A 13,923-nucleotide genomic window follows, 5' to 3' on the forward strand; every position below is an offset into this window, starting at 1 on the left:
CACATATAAAGGGCCAACTTATCCTCCCCAAATATGAAAAGCTAGAATTCCACTCTGTATGAAAGTACCCATTTCCTTGCATCCTGGACCACAATAGGTATTTCAATTTTTAAAATCATTGTCAGTTTCTTAGGGTAAGGGAAAAAAGTACATCTCATTTTAATTTGCATTTCTCTGATTAATGATGAAGAGTGAGCTCCTTTCACATATTGATGGGCAACTTTCACTTCCAAGGTGGGTTTCCTCTTCTTGTTACGGTGAGAGTCACAACTTTTAAGGATGCTTTGTTTCAATGCATCCTTGTTATTTTTCCATCTTTCACTATTTGGCTATATTTTTCTTTATTTTAAAAGGCAATTTAGGTCTATTTCAGGCTATTAAGTCAGCTATCGGCTATTTTTTTTGCAGTACGGGGGCCTCTCACTGTTGTGGCCTCTCCCGTTGCGGAGCACAGGCTCCGGACGCGCAGGCTCAGTGGCCATGGCTCACGGGCCCAGCCACTCCGCGGCATGTGGGATCTTCCCGGACCGGGGCACGAACCCGTGTCCCCTGCATCGGCAGGCGGACTCTCAACCACTGTGCCACCAGGGAAGCCCTGGCTATTTTAAAAGTATTAAAAATTTACTTGAATGTCTATTTATCTAATTAATTGTTTAAGCATAAAAGGAATGAGGCTCCTTTGACCTCTTCTCTCCCAGATTTTGCTGCTATGAGTCTTGCTCTGATGCAGGCAAAGGCATCCAAGGGCTGCTGGTAGTGTCTCTTTGAGTCCTGTTTGTTCAACCTGATGGTTACATTCAGATGACATTTCCAGACTTCTTCCCTATCCAGGATATGCCACTGGGGCATCCTTAAAGGTTTCTGTGACCCTCTTAAAGTTGGAGGGGGGAGTCAGACCTGAGGGGAACAGACACAGTGTGGTCTCATCAGGAGGTAAATGAGTGTGGTTTTTTAACTTCTTTGATATAGTTTATTGGTGATGTTTTTTGTGTGTAGACAGTAGAGGGGATCAAGATCAGACTGTTTATTCAATTTGACATTGGGACCAACACAAGCCCCTATATATTTTTTAATATGTACCACTTGTAAATCCCTATCTTTTCTATCTCATAAGACTGTTCTTCATCCAGGGGAAAGGGGGGTGGAGGACCCTGGCAATGTGGCTGTTTACCTCACTTCTGTGGGTAGAGTCCTTGGAGTGGGACACCAGTGTAGCTTAGCTCTGAAAGGTGACCTCATTTTGCAACCACCACGTTGAAGTCATTGCTACCACACTATATCCCAGACCATTCATCACTGTTCCCAGGTGAAGCCGGCACTGATCTCCCTCAGGCAAAACAATGACAGCAGGAAGAAACACTCTCACAATTGTCTGAGCAAAAGTAATAGCTGTTCTTAAAGCAGGTCTCCAATTATTCAGGGCACAAGAATTTCTTCCACTGTAAAGCAGACACTGAAAACTGATTGATTACTCATTCTCTGAGGTCAAGTTTATCATGAGAAGCTAAAAGTTTCTGAGAAAATAACTTTATATAGAGAGTCCCAATTACTGACATGTTGTGTTCCACATATTTTTGAAAGGCAGTTGTTGGAACTTGGAACATAGTTTCATACAGAAACTATGTTATAAATAGTGGTTAGGTTCCCAGGCTAGCCCACATAAGCTTGCTACCCCACAGTATGACTAAACTTTATGGGTCTGTCATTCCAACAGAACCAAGTCGAGTCCTGCTTTCTAGGAGAGGTGAGGCTCACGGACAGAAAAGAGGAGAAAGGGGAAACATCTCCTTCCACGTCTCCAATTGCCACTCCCCAGACTGGAAAAACTGGCAGAGTCTCTCTCTAGCATCCCTTGTGGGATGCTGGAACCACAGTCTCATTTGGAAGGTACACTAGGGGACAGTCTAGTGGTTCTTTTACTCCAGTTTGTAGGTCAGTTTGTAGGTCACCCAGGATGCCAGGGCCCTACATTTTGTTTATTGTGTCTGTGGGATAACTTGGGCATCTGTATTTTTAAAAATCCTTTAAGATTTCAAAATACATAAATTGGTTACCACTGATTAAGTCCCTCTCACAATCTGATTCTTGGATTTTCTCAATAGCAACTTCCAGGTATTTGTTGAGCCTTTTCTGAGACTCCCCCAGTGCTGGGAAGGTCACTATGTCTTCAGGGAGAGTCTTCCACTTAAGGGATGCCTGACGTCTATGAGACTAGTCTTCTGGATACAGAGTTTACACCTATCTCCCTGTAACTTGCTATGTCTTCCTGTGGAGCCACAATGAACCTATCTGCTCCCTCTTAACCACAACAGCACCTCAAATTGCTGAAGTCAGTGACATGCTCACCCTGTCCCCAATATGCTATTCTTCACCTTTTAAGCAAAAGAGTCTCAGGTCAGACTTTTACTCTGACTATGATGAAATAAATTATGTCAGACAAAAGCTCTCATGAAGAACATTAAGGAAAGCAGCATAAAATACAAAAATAGCTATCCAAAGGTATGAGAAAGCAACCAGGACATCTAGGACTTGAGGAACCAAGATTCTGGAGAGAAGAGAAGTGTTTTGAGAAGAGTCCAACATTCTTTGCTGCTTCCTCTGGAAGCATTTGCTGATTTGTAAGTGGGAAGGTTAGTTGTAGGAATAGAAAACACTGGATCAGAGTTTTCAGCAGTCCCTCAGAGATGGGAAGACAAAAAACTATAGTTCAGGGTTATCAGGGTAGCAAGGCTTATAGGCAAAGGTCTTAGAGGAAGAGGAACTACAGAATACCAGTATGCAGACTGACATTTGCACTTGAAATATTCGGTGATAACTAAGCTGCATAAAGCAAGAGGCTGAGAAGCCAAGCAAAAAGTGGTGGCTAAGGGGTTAAGGAAGTAAGCAGATGTGTTTGGAGTTTCATGGCATTAGGAAGACAAAAATTGGAATCCAGGGCCAATCCAGTAAACACCCCAGGATTTGAGAATGCTGAAGGACAGACAGGAGTAAGGGCAAACCAAAATAGACCAGCCCTTGTGAAAACTAAAACCAAGCTTGGAATCATCTCAATTCTTTATTGGATAAAGTGATCTGCTCCTATTCTAACAGCTTGATTGAAGAGAAATAAATCTTCTCTGGAGAAAGTAATGCCATCTGTACTTCTTTAATTTTTCATAACCAATTTAATGAATTAAACTCACTAGGTATGCCAAGTGATAGGATCAAATTTAAAAAAAAACAAGAAAAAAAGAAGGAAAGAAGGAAGAAAGAAAGGAAGGAAAGAAGAAAATAGGCAATAGAAGCAGACCCACAGGTGATCCATATCTTGAAGTTATTAGACATGGACTTTAACATAGCAGGTTTATATGTTCAAGAAAATAGATAAAAGATATAGAATATCACCAGAAAACTGGAAGCAATGAAAGAAAAAAAGAATAAAATGAAAATCCTAAAAAAATTAAAAAATACAACAACAAATGAAACTAAGAACTCAACAGATGGATGAAGCAGCATATTAGACACAGCAGAAAGTAGGTTAGTGAACTGGAAGAAAGGTTAGTAGTAAATATTCAGACTGAGGCACAGGGAGGAAAAAAGGATAGAAAACAGGAAATGAACATAAGAGATATATGGAATGTGTTGAAAAGGTATAGCACATGTCTAACTGGTGTCCTAAAATGTGAGGAAAGAGAGGATAGGTAGAAGCAATATTTAAGAGATATTTTCCTAGAATTTCCCCAAATACATATCAATCCACTGATGCATGAAGTTCCATAAAGCTTAAACTCCAATCAAGATAAACCCAGGGGCTTCCCTGGTGGCGCAGTGGTTGGGAGTCTGCCTGCCGATGCAGGGGACGCGGGTTCGTGCCCCGGTCTGGGAGGATCCCGTGTGCCGTGGAGCGGCTGGGCCCATGAGCCATGGCCGCTGAGCCTGCACGTCCAGAGCCTGTGCTCCGCAACGGGAGAGGCCACAACAGTGAGAGGCCTGTGTACCACAAAAGAAAAAAAAAAAAAAAAAGCAGTTAGAGAAAAAAAAAAAAAGGATGCATGATCTTCAAAATAGCAACAATAAGGCTGATGGCTGATTTAACAGAAACAATGGACGCCAGAAGACAATGAAATGACATCTGAAAGTGCTAAAAGAAAATAACAAACCATCTAGAATTCTACACCTAGTTAATATATCTCTCAATCTTAAAGATGAAAGAAAATTTTAGACAATCAGAAACTGAGAGAATATGTCTCCAGCAAACCCGCAGTAAAAGCAAGACCAAGAGGAGTTCTTCAGGCAGAAGGACAGTGATCATAAACAGAACAGAAATGAAGGGAGGAATGAAAAGTAATGGGAAGTGTAAATATGTGAGTAGATCTAAAATGGAACATGACATCAGGTTCAAGGCACCCAAGAAAATCTCAGAGAAGAAGAGGGACTTAACACTACCACCCATCAGGTCTTATAAAACTTCAATTATTAAGGCAGTGTGGTATTGGTTAAAGGGTAGGCAAATAGAACAATTGAAGAGAACAGAAAGTCCAGAAACAGATCCACACTATATATACTCATTTAATTTATGATAAAGATGATACTATAGCATGGGGGGGGGTAAGGAGGATTTTCAATAAATGGTTCTGAATCAATTGGCTATCCATACGGAAAAAATTAATCTTGATCTTACCTTAGACCTTATATAAAATCAATTTCACGTGAATTCTATATCTAAAAGTGAAAGGTAAAACAAACTTCTAAAAGACAAGATAGAAAAATATCTTTATGAGCTTGGGTGGGCAAAGATGCTTAAACAGGACACAAATGATATAAGTAATACATATAACTGTCGAAGAATTCATATCCAGAATACAAAAAGAACTTCTACAAATCAATGAGAAACAGGCAGAGAATCCAAGTGGAAAAAATAGGCAAAAGACTTGAATAGGCAGTTTATAAAAGAGGATATCAAAATGGTCAATAACGATATGAAAAGATCGACAACTTCATTAGTCATCAAGGAAATGTAAATTAAAACAAAAATGAGATACCACTACTCGCCCACTATATTGGCTAAAATTAAAAAGCTAACAATGCCAAATGTTGGTGAGCATGTGAACCAACTGGAACTCTCAATCACTGCCGGTGGGTGTGTAAATTGGTATAACCACTTTGGAAATCTGTTTGGTGGTGGCTACTAAAGCTGAACATATGTATTCCCTATGACTCAGAAATACCACCCCATGCATCCAATAGTAATGTGCACATATATTCACTGAAATACATCAAATACCTATAAATAAATCAAATAAAATACATGCAAGAGTTCCACACAAAAAATTACAAAACATTTCTGAGAGAAACTGAATGGATGGGAAGACCCTATATTACAAAGACGTCAGTTTTTCCTAAATCAGTCTATAGATTCAGTAAAATCCCAACAACAAACCAGAGCATATTTGTGTGTATAAACTGACTCACTACTCCTTTCTCCTGCCCATAAGGCTACTGCGCTGATGGAGGAAGAGAACTACAATTTGTTGAGCATCTATTGTGTGCTTGGCACTCGGCAAGATATTTTCCTCTGTATTACCTCATTTAATCCTTCTAAATCTGTAAAAGAGATATTATTACTCCAGTATAATGAGAAACAATTTCAGAAAGGCCAAATGACTAGCCCAATGTCACTGCATCACTATTGATTAGGTTCAGTTGAATAAAACAGAAAAAAAATTATCACTGACTTAAATGAGATAGTTTCTTTCTTTCTCACGGAAAAGATGTTCATGGGTAGGTGGTGCAGGGTTGCTATGGCAACTCCACAGTGTAACCAGGGACCCAGGCTCTTATCTTTATGCTCTGCTATCTTAGAATAAAGTTTCCTTCTCAAGGTCACCTCTTGATCCAAAATAGTTGCTATAACTCCAGCCATCCCATCCATATTCCAGCCAACACAAAGGAGAAGGAAAAAGAAAGGCAAGCTCTCCCCTTAAAGGAGATTTTACAAGTCTTGTATAATACCTCTACTTAAATCTCATTGGCTAGACTTAGAATCCTGGCTGTATCTAGCTACATGGAGGCTGGGAAATGTACATTTTCAGATGGGCGGCAACATACCCAGTTAAAAACAAGAGTCATGTTACTGAGGGGGAAGAGGGGCTATGGATGTTGCATGAACAACTATCTGTCTTCCAGAGTCACTCAGTTGGGAAATGGTGGGGCCAAGATTCACATCTAACCAGTGCCAAAAGGCCACCACACGCTTCTTCCCAAGCCCATATTCCTTTGCCGCACCGCCTGTCTCCCAGGGATGTGGTACTTAGGGAAGCAGAAGGGAACAGGAGCTTTGTGGGGAAGGTATGGGCAGAGGCAGCAGCACTGTAAAGCTCGACTACCTGGGGAGCACCTCTACTTTTCCATGGCACCTTCCCTTCCTCCTCTCTAGAGAGCCCAGAGCTTCCCTAAAATCCCCAGGTTCTTTGTTATGGCGCTCTGATGGCAGTGACAATGAGATGGGTGCAGCTTTTCCCAGGTCATTGCTCTAAGTTGAGGACTCACTAGATTTCTGTTTCCTCTTGTTCTGCTGTGTTGGATAAATAGTTGTGGGTGGTCACAGAAGCTTCTTGCCGGAAAACATTACAAAACTCTTCCAAAGAATGAGCCTGTGTCTTTGATGGAGGGTTGGGGCCCACTTCTGAGATTCCCACTGATTCCACGGTTCTGTGAACTTTTCCATCTGGTGCCTTGGCCCAACTCTGTGTGTCTCAGCAGGAGAATGGTAACGGGAAGAATGTCCTTATTAGAGAGGCTGAGCCATCACTGGAATTTTACACCAGAACTGTAAATGCTCACAGTGGAAACAAACCCAGTGGGACGCTGAAAAGTGAAAGCTGACACTGGAAATCACCAATGTCAACAGAGTCACTTTGGGGAAATAGAGTGGTGATGCGGAAGTTTAACAAGGAGAAAGAGCCTTTAGGGCCAAAGCAAGTATCCAGAGGCTGTTTACGTGAGGTTCTGAAAGACTGAGCTCTGAATGTACTCGGGGAAGCCCAAATGTCTGCACTTGTCCCATCACTGGAAATTCCAATGGGAAGGGACTGATGAACGTGCTCGGGAGGGAGACCATGACCTTGTTATTCCTCCTACCAGAAATCTCCTGGGTGCCCATGAGCAAGCTGGGGACAGCTTGGCACCAGAGACAGGCATATGGAAGAGGCAACCACGGAGAATGCATTTCAAGAGGGGCCACTGTTGCACCTGATTATGTGACTTTATCAGGAGTTACCTTTGTCCTGGGGGTTCCAGGGTTTAACATTATAACCATATCACACAGCTTGCTGTAATAACTCAATACCATACTTACAGAGAATTTTACTGTGAAAGGACGCCAGGAGTTATATGGTCCAAATCTCTCATTTTCAGTTGAGGAAACTGAGGCCCAGGGATGGTGACTGTCTAGCTGAGGTGGCAGATTAATTGGTGACAATGCCAGGATTTGTACTAGATCTCCTGATTACCAGACCCATACTGTCCTGTTCTGCCACTTACTAACAGGCCCGCTAAGAAATCACAGAAAGGGCTGATTTGGATGTGCTCTGCTCCTAAGCATGTCACATGTCTAGAGGGAGAGCATGGTAGAGGGGAAGGGGCAGTGAGTGGGGACTTAGCAGTCCTGGCTTCCACTCCTGGATCTGTCCCTGACCTGCTGGGTGACTGTATCAGTTTCCTGGGGTGGCCATAACAAATTTCCATAAACTGGGTGGTCTAAAACAACAGAAATTTATTTGCTCCTAGTTCTGGAGGCCAGGAAGACCAAAACTAAGGTGCTGGCAGGGTTGGTTCCCTCTGTAAGCTCCAAGGGGAATCTGTTACCGTGCCTTTCTTCTAGCTGCTGGTGGCTGCCAGCAATCCTTGGCGTGCCTTGTCTTGTAGACGCATCACTCCGATCTCTGCCTCCGTCTTCACGTGATCTTCCCCAAGTGGCAAAACTCCCTCTGCCTTTTTCTTATAAGGACACTTGTCATTGGATTTAGGGTTTACCCAGGTAGTCCAGGATAATCTCATCTCAAGATTCTTAAATTAATTACATCCACAAAGACCCTTTTTCCAAATAAGGTCACATTCACAGGTTCTAAGTGTTAGGGCCTGGACATATCTTTTTAGGGGCCACTTTTCAACCCACCACAAGGATCCTGGGTATGCCCTTCCGCTTTCTGCTCCTCAGCTTTCCTATGTGTAAACAGTGAAGATGGCAAGAGTCCACTGACTTGCTTCTATACGTGTTTGCTTGTCTTCATGGATACTGATGGACCCCAGAATACAGGCATCGACCCAGCAGCCTGTGCCATGCTGACACGGTCCCCAGCAGTCACATACCCCGCAAAATCAAATTCAAGAACTATTTCATGACTTTCTACAACTTCCTTTAGCCATACATTCTTGAAGATTGGTTGACGAAGTTGGCTTGTGGTCAGACCACAAATACGAATGCCTTATCAACTCTGGGCCCTACACCCTGGGGAGAGAGCACTCAACGAGAGGAAGTGCAGAGCATGGGCTGAGCATGGGAAGGGGCTTGATGAACACAACCTGTGCAGGGCAAGGACCAGGGGGAGGTGAGTGAGGCCCTCCCTTCAGGGGCAAAATGGAAGAAGGAGCCAAAACCCTCAGTAATCAAGATTAAAAAATCAAAACTAACGCAAAAAAAAAAAAAAGAATCCACGATGAGCAAAATTTTAAATAAAGACAAGATGTGTTCTTGTAATTATGTGACTCAAATCAGTTCACCCTAATCTTGGTTTGTGGATCTTGTCTTTATTTAAAATTTTGATATTTTGTTCATCATGGATTTTTCCATTGAGGTCTTTGGCACCCCCTTAAATTTTGCCCTTAGTCCTGGCCCTGGAACTGTTAAGTTACAACTGGAGGGATGGGCCCTATAGGGACAAGGGATGGGGACCAGTGGGGAAAATTAGGGAACAAGTAGTGATTCCTGTGCTACTGGAAGGATCTGAGAGTCTGATGAGAGAGGCTGGTCTACATGACCTCTAGGAGAGTCCTCAACCCTCTGAGTCCAAGAGGCAAAGAGTTTCAGATTTCCCCGTGTAACTTCAATTATCTTTTGACCTCGAGATAATATAAGAAATGCTGCCTCTTGTCTCAAAGACTGTGGGACAGGGACTAGGTCGCCTGGAATTTCAGAAGCTGCCCCAAGCTGGGAGTCTGCCTGGCTCTGCTCTGATGGCACTGCTCCATCCTGGGAGGCCCAGGAGTGGGTGGCCCACACTGTGAGATGAAATGAACAGTCCCAGGAATAGCCCCAAGGTGTCCATTCATGGGCACAGTGATATGGGGGTGAGGTCAGCCTCCTCACCAGGCCCAAAATTAAAAATTTAAAATTAAAAAGGAAAGTCAGTGACCTGGGAGATGTTATCAAGTCAAAACATTTACTCTGAAAAAACACTGCAAAAAATGATCTTCCCAAAATGCATTCCTGTGCACATGTTCACATCTGTGCATGGCTCGCCCACCCCAGGCAGCATTCACGCTCCTTGGAACGACATTTGAGGCCCTTGGGGCGTCTCATGGCCCTTACCCCCACTTAGCTTCACAGATCTCATGTGTAATCATTTACATCTTTGGTCTTCCTTAAGTCTCTCATTTTAATTATTATACTGTCTGCCTGTACAGAATTTTAGTTTTTGTATTTTCCTCAAACTTTATACTATTTTTAAAGTTTAGGGTATCCCTGGACCCAAGTATCTTCTAATAAACTGTAAACTTCAACAACTTTAAAAATAATACCTACTGAAATAAAAATGAGTTGTTTCTTCTCATTAGTCAGCATCTCCAAAAACTTCATATTGTCATTGATTTTGGTATGAAAATATTTCTTTCAACATTTTCTACCCAAAGTGTTTTTCCAGGATCTCTCAGGTGTCACGTGATCTACAGAGCTGCTTATAAAATGTGTCCTAATGATTTGCCCTTTTTGGACAAATCAATAAATCATTCTTGTAGTGTTGGCTCTGACTGAGATTAAATAATGGATAAAAATAATATATATATTTTTTACTTTACTATGTAGTTGATCCTTTAAATGAAGTTGAAGGTTGGCAGAGAATTTAAAAATCTGAGATCAGAGGAGACAGAAAAGAATCATGTGCTCTGCTGTACTGAACTTTGGCTGGTGGTTAGAATTGAGAGATGGATGTTGCCATCTTCACTGGGACTGTCACCACCTGATTCTTGATAATGCTTTCACTGATAGAGAATAGTGTACTTTGGAAATACTTTTACATGCACCATACTACCTGTTCTTTCACAGCCCTATGAGATAAGCAGGCCAGGGGTTAGTCATCCCTAGTGGGAACATCCCTAGTGGAGGCCTGAGGACCTAAGCACCCTGCCAAGGTCCTCCTCCTAGTTATGACAGCACAAGATGTCAGGTGCCATGCCAGTCACATTGCACAATCTGCCATTCAGCCCACCTTTTGACCCCGGAGGAAGATATTTTCACCACCACTCTACAGATGAAGAAACAGCGGCTCAGAGAACTCAAGCTCAAGGTCACACAGCTGGTAAGTGGCAAAACTGGGGTTTGGACCAATCTTTCTGGTCTTTAGTACATGTTTCCCCAAGTCTACTTGTGGGGTCGTTCGTCTCCTCCAGGCTGACAGGAGCATCAGTGAGACTGAGAAATGACATTCCAGGTCAGAGGGGCACAGGATGAAATGGTGGCCTCGTCTGAAAGTCAGTGCCTGCAGTTGGTCCCATACTAGTCACGACTCCACCCCTTACGCATACACTATGTTACGTGCTTACAAAGCACCCTTACCTCATTTGATTCCCACAATTCCCTAGAAGGCCATGCAGTAACGAGCTGGATATCCTCATTTAACAGATAAGCGAGGCTCAGAGAGGTCACATGCTTTGCTCAAAATCACACAGCAAAGGCCAGAACAAGATCTAGGTGCTTTTTGCCAACATCATTGGACAGCATGATTAAAGGAGATGGGCTTGGGGGCTGAAATGAGCTGGCCAAGGCACCAACCTTTCCTGAGATGGTCTTGATCTGCTTGGAGCTCAGAGGCTCGAAGTCCACGCCGATGTAGCCCTCCATGGCAGCAAGCAGATTCTTCCGGAGACAACGGGATGAGTTGGCTTCTGTGTGCACCTGCTCCCACCAGGAAGGCTCATACCAGCCCGGGATGATCCATTGGTATTTGCTACCGTACATATTCTCCTCATATGCCTGCAACAGATGGGTTGACCATGAAGGCACCAAGAGACAAACATTTGTTCAAAGCTTTGTACCCTGTGGGAAAGGTGGAGGGGACTCAGGGTTCCTCGTACTAGAGGATTTGTTAATTTTTCTATTACTTGCTTGGTCTCCTCCTCATTATCTCTCAAGGGATATAAGGTAGTTTATAGGAAACATATATATTAAAATAATAAAACACTGAATAAAATAAAAACATAAGTGCCTGGGAAAATATAGATTATAATATGCTTATTGGAGGTAAAGGGAACAGAACGTAGACAAGTCCACCAAAGGTTCCAACACTATAGATATAAGCTACATATTTCACCACAAACTTCCTGGCAGCCCAAGAGAAAAGGGCAACAATATTAATTGCATAGCTCTTATTTTCAGTAAGGAGAAAACATACTAGTTCTTCAGGGACACAAAATGTTTTCTAGGCTTTAATCCCTAAACAAAATGCCTCATATGGAGGTCACTGTCAAATTAGCTAGCATGGTATCAACACCACCCCTACAACAAACAGATTTCATAAGGCTATTTTTGTATAGATCTTTACTAAAAGCTGAGATCATAACCTTAAAATATAATCCAGGGCGGAGCAATTTTGCAAGGGGCCAAGAAAATTTAATGTAAGCATACAACTTATATAAGATGTCACTTGGCAAACTGAACATCTCTCTAAATCTTTACCCAAAGCATGGTGTACATAAATCCAGATCCTAAAAAAAAAGTCCCTTATATTTATATACTTTACACGCATCTTTTTTGTCATTCATGTCCACCCTTTGAGATGGTCTAGGCAGAGTTTATTATCCTCATTTTAGAGATGAGGAAACTGGAAACCAGAGAGGGAAAGTCACTTTTCCAAGGCCCACAGTCTGGAACCTAGGTCTGCCTACTCTTACTCTGCAAAGCCACACTGCCTGCCTCCCATTTAAACAAAAAGTTGTCAGACTGTTCTAATATACCCCCATTTGGCTTTAATTCTTACTGTGATGATTTTTTTATCTGGAAAAGCATGCTTTTTGATAGCTTAGATGCACCCAGAAAATCCCAATTTGTAGGTATGTCACATTCCATCAGAGTTGGGTCCAGAATGGAGTAGAGCTCACATTCCTATCAGTAATCAAAACACCCAGAAGTGACTACAGAGAGCAGTGGTGTATGTAAATGCTCTCTGCGCACTGTGATGAACTGTATACATTAAAAAATGTGAACCTTAAACGATCCAGCAATTTGTTCCTAGGGAGCCACCTATGTTAGGAGGACACGTTGGGAAACAATTCATGTCACACTCCTTTATGTTCCTTGGCTTAGAACAGAGACAGCATAGAGGCCAGGAGGGTGTGGAGAAAGAAGCCTGCAACATTGCTCTGGATGCCAGGGACATTTTGGCTGCCCTCCACTTAGGCTCCAGCATGCTAATCGATGGTCTGCCCAGAAAGGGTGGGCCAGAGCCCTTTATATTTGTGTATATTAGAGAATAGTTACTGTTGAGTCTAAGAGTTAGAGGTGTGTTCCCTTCATTCCTACATCTGAGGAGGCAACTCTTCTAAGACTCTCTCAACACCTGAAAAAGCCCAGCCTGCAGTGTGGAGCATCTCACTGGGGTAAGTGTGAATTAGAATATTTGTTCCTTAGCTTAAGCTCAGATTCCATCTCTATGGCCTCTGTCCATTGATTCAGTGAAGCCACCGGAGATTAAACTGAAATTGTTTCATAAGAGAGCCCTTCAACTATCTCAAGGTAATGATCACATCACCTCTTCTCTAGACTCCTCTAATGATATGGGACTTTCACCTCCCTCATTCTAGACACTGTATTTCTCATAATGCAGCCTCAGATCATAGTCATTTTTTCCAGCAACTACATTGTAATGCTGCCCCAATCAAAACTGTTGTAGAAAAAACACAGAGAGCCCTAATATTACAATTATATAACAAAACCCCAGTTCAACAAAACTGGCTGGGGGCTAGACCTTTGAACAAAAGCGTCATCCCAATGACCCCAGGTCATTTAATCAATGGCAGAACCTGTGAGACTTCACAACTCTCATCTTTCACTGGCAGGGAGGAACTCACATATATTGAGCCCCTATTATGTGCTAGGCCATTTATATACATTATCTTATTTTATTCTCACAACAACCCTATGAGTTATGTGCTATTATCTCTATCTTATAGATGAAGACATTGAGGCTCAGAGATTGAGGAATTTGCTCAAACACATTCAGCTAAGTCAAGAGGACAAGATTCAAAGCCTGTTTTTTTAAGTTTCTCTCTTTTCTTAGCAAAACAAACAAAGTAAAACTTTCTGGAAGCTTTCTCAGTCTTAAAAGGTTGAGGCAAGGTAGCGCCACTTATTACGAATGTATGGTAAGTAAGCGTCAACAGATACTTAGTGAGGACATGAGGAGGTCTTCTGATCAGATGCAAAGGCAGATTTGCATTATTCTCTGAGACCAAAGACTGTGTGATAATTTAGAGGCAGCATGGAGCAGGAAGTCAGGAGCCTCCCAGTGATCTGCTGTGATAGCTGTCTGACCTGCCATTGTTCTGTTAGGTGTTCCTTGTGAGTGAATTTTCCAGAAAACAGAAGTTCAGTCCATTTGAATGACAACACGTTTTGTTTACAATATTAGTCAATTTTGATGAAGATAAAATTTTTTCTACTGATTTTTTTGA

At 42.3% G+C, this 13,923-nt stretch overlaps 1 protein-coding gene across 2 annotated transcripts in view; it reads right to left on the reverse strand.

The window, feature by feature from the left end:
• GABBR2 (gamma-aminobutyric acid type B receptor subunit 2) overlaps window positions 1-13,923 on the reverse strand; it is a 369,318-nt gene that overhangs the window by 150,662 nt on the left and 204,733 nt on the right. For both annotated transcript variants that reach the window (XM_004271474.3, XM_049711134.1), the window contains exon 6: window positions 11,027-11,227. In XM_004271474.3, the coding sequence (XP_004271522.1) occupies window positions 11,027-11,227 (201 nt within the window). The remainder of the gene's footprint in view (window positions 1-11,026; window positions 11,228-13,923) is intronic.

Source organism: Orcinus orca, chromosome 6 (genome assembly GCF_937001465.1).
Source record: "Orcinus orca chromosome 6, mOrcOrc1.1, whole genome shotgun sequence".
NCBI classification, from domain to species: Eukaryota; Metazoa; Chordata; class Mammalia; order Artiodactyla; family Delphinidae; genus Orcinus; species Orcinus orca.